We start from the raw sequence: 20,185 nt of genomic DNA on the forward strand, positions 1-20,185 counted from the left end.
AGCTGTTATTGTAACTTATTTTATTATTAAAAATGTAAATTTATAAATGATAGTAATAATGATCATGATAGACATTTATAGTAACATTAATAAGGGCATGCCATTTTAATTTCTAAATTAGTTAATTTTGGTAGGTTTATATAATAAGTGAAATAAAAATAGCAAATAATCATTACATTTACAGTAAAAAAAAAAAAAAAGCAAATTCATCTTTTTTGGTCTAAACTATTTATTTAGCAAATAAGACTTTGCTAAAAGAAGTGTCAGTGCATGTTTGCTAATAATACAACAAAGCTTTCTCTTCAAACCACATGGTGTTGTCAGTGAAAGCTGTCAGGCTGGAGTGATAGACTGCGAATGAAGAGCCGTTGTTGTATCATGTATGATTTGTCTCAACTGCCTGGTTATGTTTTCATCTCCAGCATGAGGAAAATCTCATCTGAAAACCATATGGAGACGCTGATCTTGTGAACGCAGCATTTTTAGGTTGAAAACAGGGTTTAGGGATGATTTCTGCTGATCTAGGCCACAGACATCCTAGCATCATTCTCTTTCATCCTAGATCTCCAGTCCTTTGACTATATTGAGAGTGAAACCATCAAAGAAGCTACTGGCAGAGTCTTTTGTGTCAGCTTTGTCTCTTTTCAACAGTCAGGATTAGCGAGTAAAAACAACATTTATTTTCTCTGTATAGAAACGTGGATATTCTGGTATCTTAACTGCATTATTATATGGTTAGCTGCATTTTATGATTTGAGCTTAGCTTCATTTTTTATCCCTGCAGTCTGTGACCATATCAAAACAGATGTGTGAGCCATCTTTGGGTTAAAAATGAATAAATACTCAGTACGTATCAAATGATCTGTAATAACAGACAAAGCAATAGTGACCACGTAATAAAAAGAGCTACTCACTTGTGTGTTGCGACATGACTGTCAGATTCAATATAGCTGGCACAGCAATCCTGCGTTGAATTGATTTTCGTTTGTAAACGAATCCATGGTAAAATGAAGTGAACAAAGGACCAAGTTCTTACTGATGCGGTCTGGATCTTTATTAAAAATAACGTTCATCCACTCTTTCCTAACTTTGGGGCAATGCAAACACAGTTTTTCCACAACTTGGCACTGCACAATGTCTTCTTGTATTCGGAGCGATCTTTATCATTTGGTTTCTGTGTAGACTTGCGTTAGCCTGTCATTATTTACACTACACAGGCAGTGATGTAGACGCACGTGTTGATCATCTTCTGATGAGGCTGTGCTTATCTACACTATTACATCATAGAATGGCGCATTCCACAACCTGTCATTTTAGCAGACTGGCTTCAATATAAGCTGTTTTAGAATAACAAGACAGTTTTGAGCTCTGAAACTTGCAGGATGTTTTTTTTAGTATGATGATCTCTTAGGGGTGGGAGAAAAAAAATCGATTCCCCCATGCATCACAATTCTCTCTTCATTCAGAGTTTGTTTTTTTTTCCCCGCACATGGCACGTGTGCGCACTAGAGACGTGGCGGGCTTCACTGCACAGAATTTGCGCATTGCTTGACAGTGTGTGCTTCCACCCACTGTGTTTTACTTTAGATATGCTTTCATTAAAGGCTGAAGTAGACTGAAGTCTACTTCCAGAACAAAAATTCACATATGATGTACTCACCCCCCCTTGTCATCCAAGATGTTCATGTCTTTCTTTCTTCAGTTGTAAAGAAATTATGTTTTTTGAGAAAAACATTTCATGCATTTTTCTCCATATAATGGACTGATATGGTGCCCTGATTTTGAACTTTCAAAATGCAGTTTAAATGCAGCTACACACAATCCCAAATGAGGTTGTAAACGATCCCAGCCGAGGAAGAAGGGTCTTATCTAACGAAACAATCGGTTATTTTCATTAAAATAATATAATTTATATACTTTTTAATGTCAAATGCTTGTCTTGTCTTACTCTTCCTGAACACTGTTTTGTTCCGGTTCATGACAGTTAGTGTATGTCGAAAAGCTCCGATCTCATGTTCTCCCTCAACTTCAAAATCGTCCTATATCGCTGTTTTACCTTTTTTGTTAAGGGTGTTTGATCTTCTTTGCATGTTCACTTTGCAAAGACTGGGTCGGTACTTCTGCAGCGACGTAGGATGATTTTGAAATTATTTTTGAAGTTGAGGGAGAAAATATGATTGAAGTTTTTCAACATACCCTAACTGTCTTGAGCCAGAATACACAGAGTTCAGGCAGAGCAAGGCAAGATGAGCGTTTGAGATTAAAAAGTATATAAATTGTATTATTTTTATGAAAATAACTGATCGTTTCGCTGGATAAGACCCTTCTTCCTCGGCTGGGATCGTTCACAACCGCATTTGTGATCGTTTGAAGCTGCATTTAAACTGCATTTTGGAAGTTCAAACTCGGGGCATCATAGCACTCCATTATATGGAGAAAAATCCTGAAATGTTTTCCTCAAAAAAGAAAGACATGAACATCTTGGATGACAAGGGGGGTGAGTACAATATCTGTAAATTTGTGTTCTGGAAGTGGACTTCTCCTTTAACTGATCAGAGATCTCTAAGATTCAATTTAATCCAAATTTATTTGTATAGCACCTTTCGCGATACATATCGTTGCAAAGCAACTTTACAGGAATTTAAAGTTTTTACAATATATCTAGTAGTAGCTTACTAGTGGTGACTATTTTAAGTTGATGTACATGTGGCAGAGATGTATGGTACAGATCAATTAACGATGTAATCACACAGACAAAGAACACTAATACATTAGTAGCAAAATTCGGTAGTGCTGTATGTTGTTTCAGGGTTGGTATCATCTGAAGTCCTCTGAGGGGTTGGCATCATCTCTTAAGTGTTCTGGATCCAGACTGAAGCTTGTGAATTCCTAGTTACCACGGGATGTCAGTCCCATGACAGAAACGGAGAACAAATAGGAACATAATTAGCGTAGCTGCTGTTCAAACCAAGCAAAGAAAGATTTGTTCAACCAGAGCTAAAAGATTAATAATGTGCATTTGATCAGATATAACTGCAGTAAAAGTTAACGAGATGCATTATTTGAATGCTTGGCTAAAAATATGTCTTTAATCTAGATTTAAACAGAGAGAGTCTGTCCGATCTCAGAACGTTTTCTGGTAGGCTGTTCCAGAGTTTGGGAGCCAAATGCGAAAAAGCTCTACCTCCTTAATGGACTTTGCTATCCTAGGAACTACCAAAAGTCCAGAGTTTTGCAACCTTAGGGAGTGTGATTGATTGTAGCGTGGTAGAAGACTAGTTAGGTACGTAGGAGCTAAACAGTTAAGGGCCTTATAGGTAAGAAGTAATATTTTGTAGCTGATGCGGAACCTAATAGGTAGCCAGTGCAGAGACTTTAAAATTGTGGTAATATGATCATATTTTCTTGACCTGGTAAGGACTCTAGCAGCTGCATTTTGGACTATCTGTAGCTTGTTTATTGAAGATGCAGGACAACCACCTAGTAGTGCATTACAATAGTCCAGTCTAGAGCTCATGAATGCATGAACTAGTTTTTCTGCATCAGAAACAGGTAACATGTTTCATAGCTTGGCAATGTTTCTAAGGCCATGTCCAGACTAATACGTTTTCGTTTGAAAACGCATCTTTTTCTCTCCGTTTTGGCCTTCCGTCCACACTGAGACAACGTTTTTGGTCCAGGAAAATGGAGCTTTTTGAAAATGCTCTCCAAAGTGGATACATTTGAAAAAGCCGTTTTCGCGTTGCAGTGTGTACTGTGAAAACGGAGGCTTTTGAAAACAATGACGCATGTTTAGTCATGTGACGCATATTGTACCAATAGATATCCAAGTTTATACCGGTAATTGTGGCTGTTATGTGCTATTCATTTTCACACTGCTTCTAAAGATATTTGTACACTCTTCATATTACAGTCCTAAAAAGATAATGTAAAAGAAAAAGAAATGTACTCGCAGTTGCTGTCCTGATTCCTGCAGCTAAACGTGAGGGCAGCTGCTTTTTAGATCAAACATGAGAGCGCGCGACATGGACGTGTCAGTGAATTATGAGATATTTCCGTAAATAAAATGATCCTGCCAAGAACTGCTGAAAACTTATGTCTGTTCTGATTTTAAGCATGCGCAGTATGGCTAATTTAACATATTCCTAGGTTTCAGTGCAGATGAGAAACATTTGGAAAACGCTTGAAAACGCTAGTGTGGACGGAGAGCGTTTTAAAACGGAAACTCCGTTTTCAAATGTATCTGGATTAATGTAGACGTAGCCTAAGATGGAAGAATACTGTTTTTGTAAAAATGAGAAATATGATTTTCAAAATACAAGTTGCTGTCTAATCCAGACTTTTGACTGTAATGGAAGTAACAGTACATCCGTCTAGTACATCCGCCAAAAAATTCTGTGTATTGTTTTTTGGTCCAATAAGTATTATCTCTGTCTTATCCAAGACTCTATATCTCTCTCATCCAATCTTTTACTTTTTTAACACGCTTTGTTAACTTCGATAATTCAGAAGTTTTATCTGGTCTTGTTGAGATATATAGTTGAGTATCATCAGCATAACAGTGGAAACTAATCCTGTATTTTCTAATAATATTATCAAGGGGCAGCATGTATACTGAAAATAGCAGAGGACCTAGGACAGATCCTTGAGGCACTCCATACTTTACTGGTGATAACTGAGATGACTTCCCGTTTAAATAAACAAAGTGGTAGCGATCGGACAGGTAGGATCTAAACCATCTTAAAGCCTGCCTTTGGATACCCACATACTACCTGCAAGATGCTACTGTATTGAGCATGGCACCTGATGACTAATTTACTATTTTTTGTTCACTGTCATTTCGCTTTAATGATGTTTGATTCATCTCGGGTTCCCTTTTACGTCATACTCTGGGGTTCCCTTTTATGCACTTACGCACATGCACACTCGGTGCTTATTGAGGACGTGCAAAAATACATAGATTAAAATGCATTTATATTTAGACATAATGGAAGATATAGATTGCACTGCATGTTAGCATGCTTATTGTACCCAAGAGCATAATTTATTCAAGTCCATATGTCTTACTAACACTGTGAACTATGGTTTCAGGAAACACTGAATCATTGAACTATGTTGGTAACGACGGAACTTGCAACCATAGTTGGTTAACGATGCTTTTGGGAAACACACCCCTGTGCAGCGCACAGCGTTCACGTGTCAAAACAAACATCATGGGGTGTCACATGCAACCCAGAAAAACTGTCGGTCTAGATATTTGCAGATAAACTGGCAAAACTGATCAACTGTGAAATATGAACGTGCAATTCTGAGAAGAAAGGTCAGAATTACAAGATATAAACACAATACAGACACTCTTTCTTGCAAATGCAAGCTTACCTTTATTTATTTCCGTGTTTAAAATCTGAATTGTAAGGGAAAGTCAGAATTGTACAATTTAAAAAGTTGCAATTACCTTTTTTAATCACATTTTTCCCCTGTGGCGGAAACGAGCATCCACAGAAAAGCCCCGTCATACTGGTTGTTGTTTCTTGTCTGGATCTCTGTGTCGGCCGTAACAGGCCCAGAAGAGGCCGTGTCTGTTTGAGTGATGGGATGCGACTGCAGAATCATGTCGCTGTTGTGTCCATGAAATTGTTTATGAGCCGAGCGCTGCACTTCCATGACAGCGACATGCTATAATAAATTGTTCCCACTGATGCTTAAGCGCTCATCTACTGCTTTGTGTCACTCCAGCTGCTGAGATATAACATTGAATGAAATGACCCAGTTACACTCTGAAATTAAGAATTGCATGACTAGAGCTGATGTTCCGCTCAGTTTAGTGAATTGAGTTTGTAAGTATTGATCAGAATGATTTACAGATAATCCAACTAATGCCGTGTTAGTTTTGGTTTGGTCATACAGTGATTTATGACAGTTAATGTTAAACACCTGATGGTTTTTGTAGCAATATTTTATCAGGTTATCATGTAGGGTTAGGATTATTCATTCAAAACAATGAGTCCTTAATAAATCAATAAGACAATGAATGTGTTAGTGAATTTTACCATTGGTATTGCTTTTAAACAATGGCAGCAACATGAAAAAAAGAAAAAACACCAGTGTGAAATAAATAGTTACCTCAGAATAAACAAATTCAAGCATTTAGGCATTAATTCCTTAAGTCAATATATTAAACTCATGTGAATACATGTGTACACTACTAGTCAAATTTTTTTGTTTTTTAAAGAAATTAATATTTTTAATATTAGGGTGCATTCAACTGATCAAAAGTGATGGTAAAGACATATATAGGGCTGCCACTAACGACTATTTTTATATCGATTAAATTAATCAGTAAATCTAACAACTAATTAAATGTAAAAAAAATCAACAATATTACTTAAGAACATTTTATTTTTAATAAAATCAATTAATTGGAGATGCTTTTGATTGTTAAAATTTTATGGAACCATTAAAATGGAATTCAGAAAAATAATGGAAAACAGGTTGGTAAAAATGAAACCGTAAAACTAATTTTTGTTTAATAAATTTTTATTTAACCATTAAAACAGAGTATGGAAAATTAAAATGGAAAAAAAAAACGGAATTATTTAATTATATTAATTATATAATTTGGAAATAAAACAGATTTCATAGGGCTCTATAATTATAGTAATTTTTTGTGGTAATAAAAATAGATGTAAGTGAACAATAACCTTTAAAATGACTTAAGATACATATATAATAGCAATGAGGCAATAATAATTAGTTCAAATTAAGTATAAAAAGCAAGAAATCATATGGTTTTGTTGAACCATATTTATTTTATTGACAGCCCTAGACATTTACAATGTTACAAAAGATTTAATTTTCAAATAAATGCTGAAAAATCAAAGAATCCTGAAAAATATAATATCACAGGTTCTTAAAAATATGAAGCTGCACAACTGTTTTCAAACTGATAATAATCAGAAATGTTTCTTGAGCAGGAAATCAGTATATTAGAATGATTTCTGTTTTCTGAAGGATCATGTGACACTGAAGACTGGAGTAATGATGCTGAAAATTCAGCTTTGATCATAGAAATAAATTACATTTTACTATATATTCACAGAGAAAAGAGTTATTTTAAGTTGTAATAATATTTCATAATTTTTACAGTGTTTTTGAGCAAAGAAATGCAGCCTTGGAGATCAGAAAAGCATTTAAACAAATCTTACTGACCCCAGTAGTGTATTTAATACATTTCATGAAATATGTAAGAATCTACTAAAATAGGTTTCCCCTTGTTCTGGAACAAATGAAGCGCTGCTTATTCTAGGAAAGCCCCAAACTGTCCCAACACCGCATGCATAATGTTAGCAGGAAGTAAAGCAAATCAAATTAATGACAACTCGGCCAGGAATAATTGGCTTTTAGAAGCGGCTGCAGCACAAGAGCGTCAAGGTTTAGATGTAAGAGAAAACATTGAACTGTCACCTTCTGTGGAGGCTGTGTTTTAACTCTCGCTCTCTTTTTCTCAGCGGGTTTCTTTGTAAAAACAGAGGGATGGACGGAGACGAAAGAGCAACTTCTGAAAGGATTCTGCTGGAACCGTACAAGTACTTGTTACAGCTGCCAGGTGAGAGCATCTGTAGGGCATTACGCATTTATTTTTGGCTGCTTGTACAGTGCAGTGGTGCTGAAGGAATAAATCACACAAAATACAGATTCATTTACTCACCATCAGGCCATTCAGAAACTGTGACAGATCTTCACTTACAGAAACAGACTGAATTTTTAAGTTGTTTTTTGATGGTTCAACGCAAAATGTAAACTCTTTTGAATATGCAAAATTAATAAGTTGAAAGAGGGTTTATATGGGTTTGGGACAACATAAGAATAATTCAATTTTTGATTGAATGTTTGCTTTAATGTTGCTTCAAGTTTTGGATATTAATAGCTTGAAATATAGGTTAAATGATATTTTAAGAATGGCATCGCTGTAGGAAAAGTGCTTTATGGAGATGAAGTGGATTTCACTGGGATTTTATAATCAGATGAGTCTTGCTTACTGTATGGTAATTCATTACAGAATTATGCAGCAGTCCTAAATGAAACAAATGATGTTTGCTGAAAGAGTGAAATGCTTCCACATTTTGCATGACTTTATTTTGACCCGATTACTCTTTATGATAACGTTTTTAAAATAATTAGGGTGTAATGATACACTCATGCCATGATTCGGTTCATTACACAATACTAATCTCACAATACAATACTTTAAACAAAACCAAGGTAGTTAAAATGGTTCTGTTCATTAACCAGAACATGATGCAGAATTATATTAGACACTTTCAGTCTGTCCCTGACATGCATTTAAAAAGCATAAATATAGTATTTTATAAATATTTGTAAATTATAAATATTGTATAAATATTTTTACAATGTTTATTTATAATGTACAAATGTATATTTTATTTAAAAGATGCATTTAGTATGATATTATATTTTATAAATATAGGAATAATTTTATACATTTAATACATTTTATTTTATTAAATGACGGATTTTATTTTTTTATTTAGTAGTAATAATTAACATGGAAGCTTAAATGTGTAACCTGGCTTTACCATATTTTATGGACCATGATATATATTATGATAAATAAATTTACAAATTTGTAAATTATAAATCCGTTGTATTGTGTTAAATAAAGCATTTTATTTTTTATTTATTAATAAATATTAATGTGTGACATTCTGCTTTATTTTAAATGTCATGATCCAACTCTATGAACAATGCATTTTATAAATATTTGTAAATTATAAATATATTTTATATTAAAAAAATATATATATATATTAATAACAGTAAATAAATAAATAATATGGAAGCTCAAGTGTGACCTTCTAGGTTAACCATATTTATGCACCATGATCCAATAGTACATTTAATACATTTTATTTTAATAAATGATGCTTTTTATTTTTTACTATTATTTTTTAAATTATAAATACATTTTATTAAATGATGCATTTTATTTTTTTTATTTAGTAGTAATAATTAACATGGAAGCTCAAACTGTGTAACTTGGGTTTACAGTATTTTATGCACCATGATCCGATATAGTATTTGCAAATTATAAATATTATATAAATAATTTTTAGAAATGTGTAAATTCTGAATACATTTTATTTTAGTAAATAATGTATTTTATTTTATTATGTGACATTCTGTTTTTACCATATTTATGTTTCAGGATCCAATAGTATAAATAATGTATTTTATAAATATTTGTAAAAATGTATAAATATTTTGATGAAATTATAAATTATAATTGTGGTATAAATAACTTTACTTTAAAAATGCACAAAAAAAGTTTAATGATTTATTAATTTAATTTAAAATGAATTAATATTAAATACAAAAAAAAAAAAATTCAATTTAAAGTAATGAATAAAATCATTTACAAATTTATGTAGTAAAACCAAAGTTAGTAACATAATTGCAAAATGGTGACTATTAAAGTTCAATTTGATCAATAATAATTATTATTAATTAAAAATATATATTAAATAAAATATTATTTAAATATTTTGATGAAATTATAAAATATAATTTATATTTTATGCGCCATTACCATATCTGACACTAAATTAAATCGGTCTAAACTTTTGTTTTAAGCAAACTATCCACAATACATATTGTTGCATTTTTGTATTATGATATACAGTGACAGTATATATTGCTACAGCCCTGTATAACAGTGATTTATATGTAGCTCAGCGCATCACCTGCCGGAAGCTGCTGCCACTGCTTGACATTCTGTGGCAGAAGCATCATCATCATCCTATAAGTCACAGGAGCTCAGCAGTCAAACAGGATGTGTGCAGTCAGCACAATGCACAATAAATGACAATATCGCGTGTCTATTATTAGCTGCTCCTGCTGTCGCTTCACGAAGCATCTTGTAAACTGACAGGAATTAGTGAAAGAACAAATATTAGGTTTTGTTGTTTAAGGACTATTTGTGATGGGATGTTTTGTTCCTCATGGCTTTCCTCATGTGTCCTTTTAGACATTTAAATAGCTTGTAGATTTTTATATATTTTTTTGTTTATTTAGTTTTAGTTATTTTAGTACTTGAAAGTATTGTCTGAATGTTTTAATGAAAACAGTGCATTTTTTTTCCCCAAAATGACGGGCAGCTTTTTGAATTATGTAATGTTTATGTAATGTAATTATTAAAATTTAGTTTCCTACCATCTTGCAGAATTCAATGTTCTCCTTTCCATCTCAGTGCTGGTCTTTAAGTGAAAGTGTTTTTATTTTATCGACAGTAAACCCTGCTGAGTCTGAATGAGTTTTTCCACCTCTAATATTCGGTGTGAGAGCGCGAGGAGAAATACTGCCGCAGCATCAGAAGCCGTTCTGTTGTTTTCCCGTCGTCCTCTTGCAATTTTAATGATGTCTTTTGTGACAGTATGCGCAAACCCAGCTCCTCTCGGCTAGTTTTTGCAGAGGTCAGGGAAGAAATCACTGAGGAACTGAAACTCAACAGCGCCAGTGAAGGGCAAAGCAAGGAAAAACAGAAAGCAGATGTAAAGGGATTGAGAAAGACTCCCAGTAGGTCATTAATTCGCATTTAAGGGTGAATCTCATTAAAACATGTCCAGGTCACATTTCACCCCACAATCAAAAGAATTTTGACTTCTCATTAATGCAATGAATCCAGACGTGTGTTTTTTTTATTCTTCTTTTGGTCTGCACAGAAATGCATACTATAATATTGTAAAATGTTTTTTAAATGATGATGATGATAATAATAATAATAATAATGATGATGCAAAAAAAAGTTTAATGATTTCAGAATTTAATTTAAAATTAATAATTAATATTAAATACAAAAATAAATAATAATTCAATTTAAATTGATAAAATAATATACAAATTCATTTAGTAAAACAAAAGTTAGTAATGTAACTGCGAAATGGTGACTGTTAAAGTTCTTCAATTTTATCAATAATTATTGTTGTTAATAATAATAATAATAATTATTATTATTATTATTATTAAAAGAAAGTAAATATTAATCATTATAAAAATAAAATAATTTACTATATTTAATTTTGTCAATTCTAATATTTTTTTAAAAATTATGATTTAAGTTAATTAAATCAAACAAATTAAATTACAGTAACAATAAAAAGTTAAATTAATTGCTAATTTATTAATTGTCATTATTGTTATATTTTTAAAATGTCTACATTGTTTTCATACAGTTTTATTTATTAGTTTTAGTTTATTTTAGTACTTATTTTAGTATTATTATAAATATAAGTATCATTATTGTTAAAAATAAATAAATATAAATTAATTAAAATAATTAATTAATTTCAAATTAAATTACATTATTTGCAATTATTTATATTAAAATATATATCAATAAATTAATATAATAATTTAATATAATAAATTAAATATAATAATTTAATTTAATATAATAAATAATACAACAAAGTCGGTAATATAACTGTAAAATGATTACTATATTATTTAAATTGGACAATTATAATAATTTAAAAAATAATGATTTAAGTTAACTCATTTTAATAATTTATTACATTTAAAAAAATTACAGTCAAGTTAAAAAGTTAAATTAATTGCTAAAATAAATTACAAATTTAGCACTGTTTTATACAAAAAATATTTAAAAGAACTTAATTTTATCTTAAGTCGTTTTCTTTTAAATTCATATTAAATAAAAATAAACAAAACAATAATAAATAATTAAATTAAAATAAATCATGTATTTATTTGAAAAACCAGAGTCATTTGCTGGAATTTTGTTGATAAAATTTGTTAAATCAGGAATAGAAAATCTGATACAATGATATCAGTCTTTTCTAAATTAAAAATAGTCCAATCCGCATACATTCTGTAGTAAACAAAAAAGGTGATTGGCTGTTTTAACTGTAAGGCGGGTCTTCTGTTCCTGCACTCACCATATTGAGTGTTATGATTTCTCCCGTTCTTATATGAAATGATCGTCTCTATCTTTACAAACAAAAGTATTTTTTGTGCATTACAGTAATGAGATATTTTTAGTTGAATAGTTGAATTATTGAGGGTGAATCTGACACGTCCTTGATGGATTCATCATTGCTAAAGGGCAAACGGAGTTGAAGTGAGGGAAACGGGAGGAGGAACGCTGCAGTCGGTCATTAGATGAACACAGCTTTACTCGCTCATGACGGCTTGAGTTACAGGAAGCTGGAGGGGAAAACCTTCATGAATGGAGATGAACTGAGATGAATGATATCGTCCTAAAGACAGTTTGCTGAATAATCAGAGCTCTGCTGTTTTCAGCCTTCGAGTTTGTGTTTTAAGAGGCAAAACGCTTCTATTGATTTATGACAGAATTCAGATTTCAGCTGCTGCTTGATTCTTGTTTCTTGTTTCTTGTTTCATGCTGTTAATATTTTTCCCCACTATTTCACTTTCCTTTCCTATAAATCATCATTATCTAACAAATTAATGTAGATCATTATTTTCCTCTTTTTAAATGTATATGTAGTGTTCATTATTTTTTATTTACTAGTTTTAGTACTTGAAAATAGCTGATCTAATTTTTTTTTTTTTTCATATTTTATTTCAGTTAACATTTATTTCAAGTAAGATTATTATGATTATTATTATTTTAAAATTATTATTATTATTTTTTAGTTTACTATAATAACCCTGCTACTGTCCGAATCTTTTAATGAAAACTCTTCGGCAAGATACTGCATATTTTATTTATATTTATTTATATTTATTTTCTGTTTTCACTTTTATTTCAGTTCAGGTTTTAGTAATTTTGTTGTGTTTTGTTTGACTTTATGACTTTCTATAATAGTTTATTTAGTGTTTTTATTTCATATTTTATGTTAACATTTATTTCAAGTAATAAATGTTGTATGGTTTTATTATTTGTTTTAACTGTAATAACCCAAAGAACTCATGATACTGCAGATGTGTTTAAATATCTGTACTTTTTTTTTATATTTTCACGTCAATTTTAGTTCAAGTTTCAGTAATTTTGTTGTGTTGGCAATTATTGTTAATTTTAAAATATGTCTGCATAGTTTTCATAAACTTTTATTTATTAGTTTTAGATTGTTTAGTTTATTTTAGTACTTAAAACTAACTGAAATATTAATTTCAGTTTGTTTATTTTTGTTTTGTGTTTAAGAACAAATTAGTATGAACAAATTAGTATTGCAATTATCATTGTGCTTCAGTTTTTATATATGTTTATATTTATATATATATATATATATATATATATATATTCTCACAATTTTAAAATGAAAAAAAAATCAGAGGGAAAAAATATGTATTTATTTTATTTTTATTGTATTATTTATATTTTATATTGAGTTTAATTTAAGTGCATTTATTTTTTTCTGTTATTGTTATTTTAAATTATTTACATTTTATTTATATTTTATATTTATTATATATATATATTTTTTTTTTTTTTTATTTCTACATTTGATATGCATTTTAAATTGAATTTAAATGCATATTTTTTAAAAAAATTGTACATTATTTAAATTGTATTTATATTTTATAATATATTTTTATTTTATGTTTTATGTTTTTTATTTCTACATTTTAAATTTAATTTTAATTGCATTTAATTTTTTATTTTAGATTTTCAGTTATATATATATATATATATAAAATCAGAATTGTGAGAGAAAAAAACAGCTTTTTTATTTTCCAGACAAGCAGAAAGAGAAAAAATAAATAAATAAATAAATAAATGTCAACATTTGAAGTGGATCAAAACCTTTCAACAAAGTTGTCCTAAAACCAAAACAATACCCATTCTTGTCTTAAGACAACTTTTTTGATCCACTTCAAATGTTGACTACTGTATTTATTTATTTATTTATTTTTCCCCCTGTCTCCTTGTCTGGATACAAATACCTGCATTGCTGTGAGATTTTTGTGCAAGAGAGTAAGAAATGCCTTTGTCAAAATCTTATTCACATCTTTTTTTGTCTCTTGTCTGTTGTTGAAAAGCACCACTACAAACAAAGTTAAACTGAACATCTCTCTTCATGTTGTTGGGGAAGAAGATTTCAGTTGTTTTTGAGAAAACATCAGTTTATCGTTTCTGTCTGTGTTTGTGCTGCAGCTAAGTATTCCTTGTCATCTCTCCCTCTTTTCTCTGTTTTGATAGGAAAACAAGTCAGAACAAAACTCTCGCAAGCGTTCAACCACTGGCTCAACGTCCCAGAGGACAAACTGCAGGTAAGGCTTTATTTGTGTTTATCAGAAGTGTTTCAGTGTTGCTGGAGTGACAGTATTGTTTAATAATATATTGTGGAAAGCGAGAAACAAAGATCTTTGAATTTGACTTGCGTTTTAATTAAATGTTCTCTATTGTAACGTGATTATTTAGCAGTTCACGCTTCTTTTGAGGCCAATCTCACTGTTCTTACTGGATAACAAAAGCTAGTTTACATTTACATGCATGCATTTGGCAGACGCTTTTATCTGAAGCGACAATTATTTGCATTCTTAATACTAAAATGCATCTTGCATTTTTAAAATTATCCATTATTTCCAATACATATTTCTGTACTAATTACAAAAAAAAAAAGCAATTTCTTTTTCTCTCACAATTCAGATTTTTTTCCTCTCAATTGTAAAAAGGAAAAAAACCTTGCAAGTCAGGATTGTGAGATTAAAAAGTTAGAAATACCTTTTTCCTATTTACAGCTCATAGTTCTATTTGTACTAAGAAATAAAAAGAAATTTTAAAATGTCTCATTTACCCTTACTTTATTTCATTATGTATTATTTATTAATTATTTTATTATTTTTATTTTATATTAATAATTTAAGTGCATTAAAGTTTTTTTTTTTTTTATTTTTTATTTTACATTTTATGTCAATTTTATTTATATTTTATCTTTATATATTTATTTTTTATTTGTATTTTATTGTTGTATTGTTTATTTTATATGCATTTTAAAATGTAATTAAGGTGCATATATTATTATTATTATTATTATTTATTTATTTTTTTTTTTTATTTATTATTATTATTATTTTTTTTAACAGCCATCTATAGATCTGTGCATGTTACTGACAGGTTTCTTTTAGATTGTGTCTATTCCTCATGACATTGTGGCACCTCGTTATTTTATTTTTATTTCTATTTTATTATTTATATATTTGATATGCATTTTAATTTTTATTTAAGTGCATTACATTTTTTCCCTTTTTATATTTTATATTATTATATATGTTTATTTTATTTTATTTTTTTATTTAATTATTTCTACATTTTATATGCATTTTAAATTTAATTTAAGTGCATTTAATTTTTTTTTTTTTTTCAATTTTATGATTTATATTTTATATTTATTATATTTTTTGTTTTATTAATTATTTATTTATTTTTTATTTTAATTTAATTAAAAAAAAATTTAACAGCCATCCATAAATCTGTGTATGTTACTGGCAGGTTTATTTTAAATTTTTATTTTATAATTTGTATTTATTTAAATTTAAATTTTAATTGTATTATTTATATTTTATATTTACTGCATATTTTTATTTTGTTTTGTTTACATTTTTTTTTAACAGCCATCTATAGCTCTGTGCATGTTATTGACAGGTTTATTTTAGAATTATTTATTTATTTATTTAACATTTTATTTTAATTTTATTATTTATATTTTATATTTACTATATATTTTTATTTTGTTTACATTTTTTAACAGCCATCCATAAATCTGTGCATGTTACTGGCAGGTTTATTTTAGATTTTTTTTTTTTTTATTATTATTTATTTAACATTTTATTTTAATCTTATTCTTTATATTTTATATTTACTATATATTTTTATTTTGTTTTGTTTACATTTTTAACAGCCATCTATAGATCTGTGCATGTTATTGACAGTTTTATTTTAGAAAGTGTATCTATTCCTCATGGCATCGTCTCCTTGCCTCAGTCAAAACTGAGTGCAAGTCATCTGAGATTTCTGTTAGATAATGCGATGTGTTGATTTTTATTTGAGACAACTTGTGGTTGCTGAGGGCAAAGTTTAAACAGACATAAAGCGGCAGATCTGTTTCACTTCTGTTCTGTTCAAGAACTCGTGTCTTGGTGGAAAACCTGCTATCGGCTGCTTAACGAAAGTCTTTTTAACAACTTACTGTCTCAGTCGGCTAATTAAGAGAACAGATGTTCTCACACAACACTGGCTTTTGTCTTTAATCAACAACTAATTTAATGCACATGCTCCTAATGTTAGTTAGGATTCATCAGATCAGCCTCTTGCTTGTTTCTGAAACGCTGCTGTACCTTTAAACGTTTATATGTAAATGGACTCTTGTTGTGTTGATGTGTAAATGTGGTTGGTCAGGTGGTTGTGATGTCATAACCCCAATTTGCATGGCATAATATCAGTGATTTCTAGATATTTCATCAGATTGCATGCCTACTTTTCAATGTCTGTCAACTGAGAGAGTTGCTTTGCGTGATGAATGGTGATGTAGTTACATCATCAATCCACTCTTGTTAGGTTTTGCCTTCTTTGGTACACTTACAGAAGGTACAGAAGGCCTACAATCATAATTCAAACTTCAGGTTTGCACCTGGCCATTTCCTCTTTAGTCTTGTTGTTTTCTGCACTGGCATTGCAGAGACTAAAAATGATCAATGCAAATAGATTTTAGCTCTCAACCATCACATCACGGACCATTTTCAGCATTCGACCCTTCAAAATTGAGTTGAGGCGTTCATGATGGGATCGTGTTACAGCAGAGAGAAATAAATGCACATGAAGGAGATGAGATTCACCTAGAAATCACTGTAATCATGTCACTTTTGTCATTTTGTTTTTTGCAAAATAATTAGCCAAAATATCAGTTTACTTTGTTTAAAATAAAAAAAAGTTATGTATACACAACTTTTTTAAATAAAAGATTAAAAAATAATAAAAATGTTATTATAAAAAAAAAATATATATATATATATATATATATATATATATATAATTATAATAAAAATGTGTATATATATATATATATATATATATATATACACACACACATTTTTATTATAATTAATTATATAAATAAGAAATTAATAATTAAGTAATTAGAAGTAAAAATATTATATATTTATAATATAAAATTATAGAATTTGTATAAAATTGTATATAATATATATTTAAGGTGCAACTTTTTATCTCGCACTTCATACTTTCTCAGTTTCATTATTATTATAATTATTACTATCATCATTATAATCATCATAATCAAATATTTTATTAAGAGTAAATAAATAAATTACAGAGTCAATAATGTGTGTGTGTGTGTGTGTACAGTATGTGTATATATATATATATATAATTAAGACATTTTAATTAAAAATATATATTTATATATAATATAAAATTATATAAAGATTATATATTATATATAAATATATTGTATATTTTTAAGGTGCAATTTTTTATGTCACTTCATACTTTCTCAATTTCATTATTATTATAATTATTATTATCATTATCATAATAAAATATTTAATTATTAATTAAAGTATTATTAATGACATAATAAAGTAATTACAATTAAAAATGATATTTACATTTAATATAAATTATATAAAATTACATGAAATTATATAAAAATATATTATTTATATATTTGAGGTCCAACTTTAATATATAAATGTATTATTAATGACATAAAAAATAAATAAATAATTATTAAGTAATTGCAATTAAAAATGATGTTTATATTTAATATAAATTATATAAAACCTTTTAAATTATATAAATTTAATTATATAAAAAATTACATATAAATATATATATTTAAGGTGCAACTTATCACACTTCATACTTTAATTTCATTATTATTATAATTATTATTATGATCATCATAATATATTTGTATGTTTTATAGAGAAAGAGAGAGAGAAAAAAAAATCAATACTGTATAATATACATACTATTTTTATACACACATTTATATTTATTTATTTATTTATTTATTATTGTTGTTGTTCTGGCAATTTCCCAAAGTAAATAATAAACACAGTCTGCATTGGTCTTCTGAAATCATACCGTGTTATCTTTGTGTGAAGAACAGACAGAAATTAAGTCTTTATTGTTTGACAATCTTTTGCCACAGCTCTCAAATCTCATCTGCATTTGTATTCATTTAAAAAAATAGTGCCTTAATACGTCTTGCACCTGTTTGTGGCAGATTTGATATCATCTGCTCCAAATGCCATTGCAATGCCATTTTGTCCTGCTGACCCAGTTAGACCATTAATACAGATGGTCATTACAGTATTATTTTAGGTGATGCATTTTTATGTGCTGGGTGAAGTATTTATATTTTTGTCATTACCTGACCATTTGCTTGTATGTAAGATTGATACCTGCTTTGGTTTTAAATCATCATGAATCATGATGCAGCAAGTTTAGAAATGTAATGTATAATGCATCTGTGAGCAGTCTTAAATTCATTTGCAAGTCAATATGAGTCTGCTTTGATTTGGTACAGAAGTTGATGGGTTTTTTTTTTTTAAATGTGCAACAACTGAATTACTTTTTAAATGTAGGCTACGTGGCCAGATATGAGATCTGAATCTCTTCTTATACCTGTTTATGATGTTTCTACACATGCAGGCTGTTAGCTTTGAACATTTTTGGTGGGTTAAGTGTGTATGAAAGAGCCAAAATCTCATTATGCCCGTTAAACCCCTTCATATAGTTACGCCTACAATCCACAATGCTCTAAGCAGCGCTCTACATGCTAATGCTAAACAATCCAGTGGATTTGCGGAGCTGAAAAACCATAAGCTGGCTGGATTTTCTGCGAGTGGAAAAAATGCAAAATGTAATTCATTTTTTGGCAGTCCAGCTGTTTTCGCTCCGACTCCAGCATTGCAGATATCTGTACTCCTGACCAACACATGAGGAATCCCATTAACACAGAAGAACACTTTACAAAAAAGCAACGATTATTAGGTGTTGTCATTGGCATATTTTTAGTACAGCTTTGGATTGTTAGCAGAGGACTCTTAATCAATGAAAAAATCATTTGAGAGCCGCTGAAGAGGTTTTAAGTGATTTTTCTTGCATCAGTTCCAGGTTTGACTCCATGCAGTACTATTTCTGTGCTGCTGATTGTTAAAATAATTGTGCATTTTTTCCTCTCATTGGACATTTGGTTTGGGAATAGTTCATCCAAAAATGAATATTTGCTGAAGATTTACTCACCCTCAGGTCATCCAAGATGTAGATGAGTTTGTTTCTTCATCAGATTTGGGGAAAAGTAGCATTGCATCATTTGCTCACCAGTGGATCCTCTGCAGTGAATGGGTGCCGGCAGAATGAGAGCTTAAAAATGTAAAAAACACCACTCCAGTCCATCAATTAACATCTTCAGAAGCCAAAAGCTGCGTGTCTGTAAGAAACAAATCCCACATGAAGATGTTTTTAACTAAAATACGAATTCATAATCCATAATTGTGTACGTTTCATGATTTTTCTTAATTACATTAATTAATTTTTTATTAATACTTTAATGTAACTATTAAAATTTAAAACGCAATCCAGAAAAATTAAAACAGAAAAAAATGGAATTTGGAAAAAATAAAACCGATTTCGTAATTTATTTCATTTGTGTCTTATTCTTATTATTAATAACGAAGATAAAATAACAAAAAATGACTGTCATGATATAAATTGTTGTTGTGAAATAAAATTACTATATCATGAAATAAGATTTGGCTTTATTCTTTTAGCTTACAAATGGTACAAAGATCTCTACACCTGTAGGCTCGGTAGTTGCTCACCATAGTCTTGTGTGGCATGTGATTTTTATTTATTTATTTATTTTTCTTTTTAAAGAGGGATGAAATGCTGTTTTCATTAGATAATTTGGATCATCTATTACTCAGGTACTTTTCACGTTTTTCTATTTATTTATTTATTTTATTTGGAAAAGAACTGATAAATGAAAGAAATGAATACTATTATTTAGCAAGGATGCTGTAAATTGATTAAGACATTTATAAATGTTACAAAAGATTTCTATTTCTGTTATCAAAAAAAACTGAAAAAAAAAATTGACTTAAAAAGAACTCGAAAAATTAAAAAAAAAATTATTATTATTATTATTATTATTAT

The 20,185-nt window shown here is 29.2% G+C and overlaps 1 protein-coding gene and 1 long non-coding RNA gene across 2 annotated transcripts in view; one reads left to right on the forward strand and one right to left on the reverse strand.

Moving 5' to 3' along the window:
* Positions 1-20,185, forward strand: part of ggps1 (geranylgeranyl diphosphate synthase 1) — a 33,801-nt gene that overhangs the window by 436 nt on the left and 13,180 nt on the right. The window contains exons 2-3 of the mRNA XM_051126622.1: positions 7,509-7,606; positions 14,201-14,271. Of these exons, the coding sequence (XP_050982579.1) occupies positions 7,534-7,606; positions 14,201-14,271 (144 nt within the window). The 5' untranslated portion in view covers positions 7,509-7,533. The remainder of the gene's footprint in view (positions 1-7,508; positions 7,607-14,200; positions 14,272-20,185) is intronic.
* On the reverse strand, positions 5,445-19,517 carry LOC127175511 (uncharacterized). Its single transcript, XR_007828999.1, has 3 exons — positions 19,274-19,517; positions 7,465-7,666; positions 5,445-5,739 (listed from the first exon to the last, which is right to left on the reverse strand). It is a non-coding gene; the product is annotated as an uncharacterized LOC127175511 (long non-coding RNA).

The sequence above is a fragment of the Labeo rohita genome, chromosome 13, assembly GCF_022985175.1.
Source record: "Labeo rohita strain BAU-BD-2019 chromosome 13, IGBB_LRoh.1.0, whole genome shotgun sequence".
NCBI classification, from domain to species: Eukaryota; Metazoa; Chordata; class Actinopteri; order Cypriniformes; family Cyprinidae; genus Labeo; species Labeo rohita.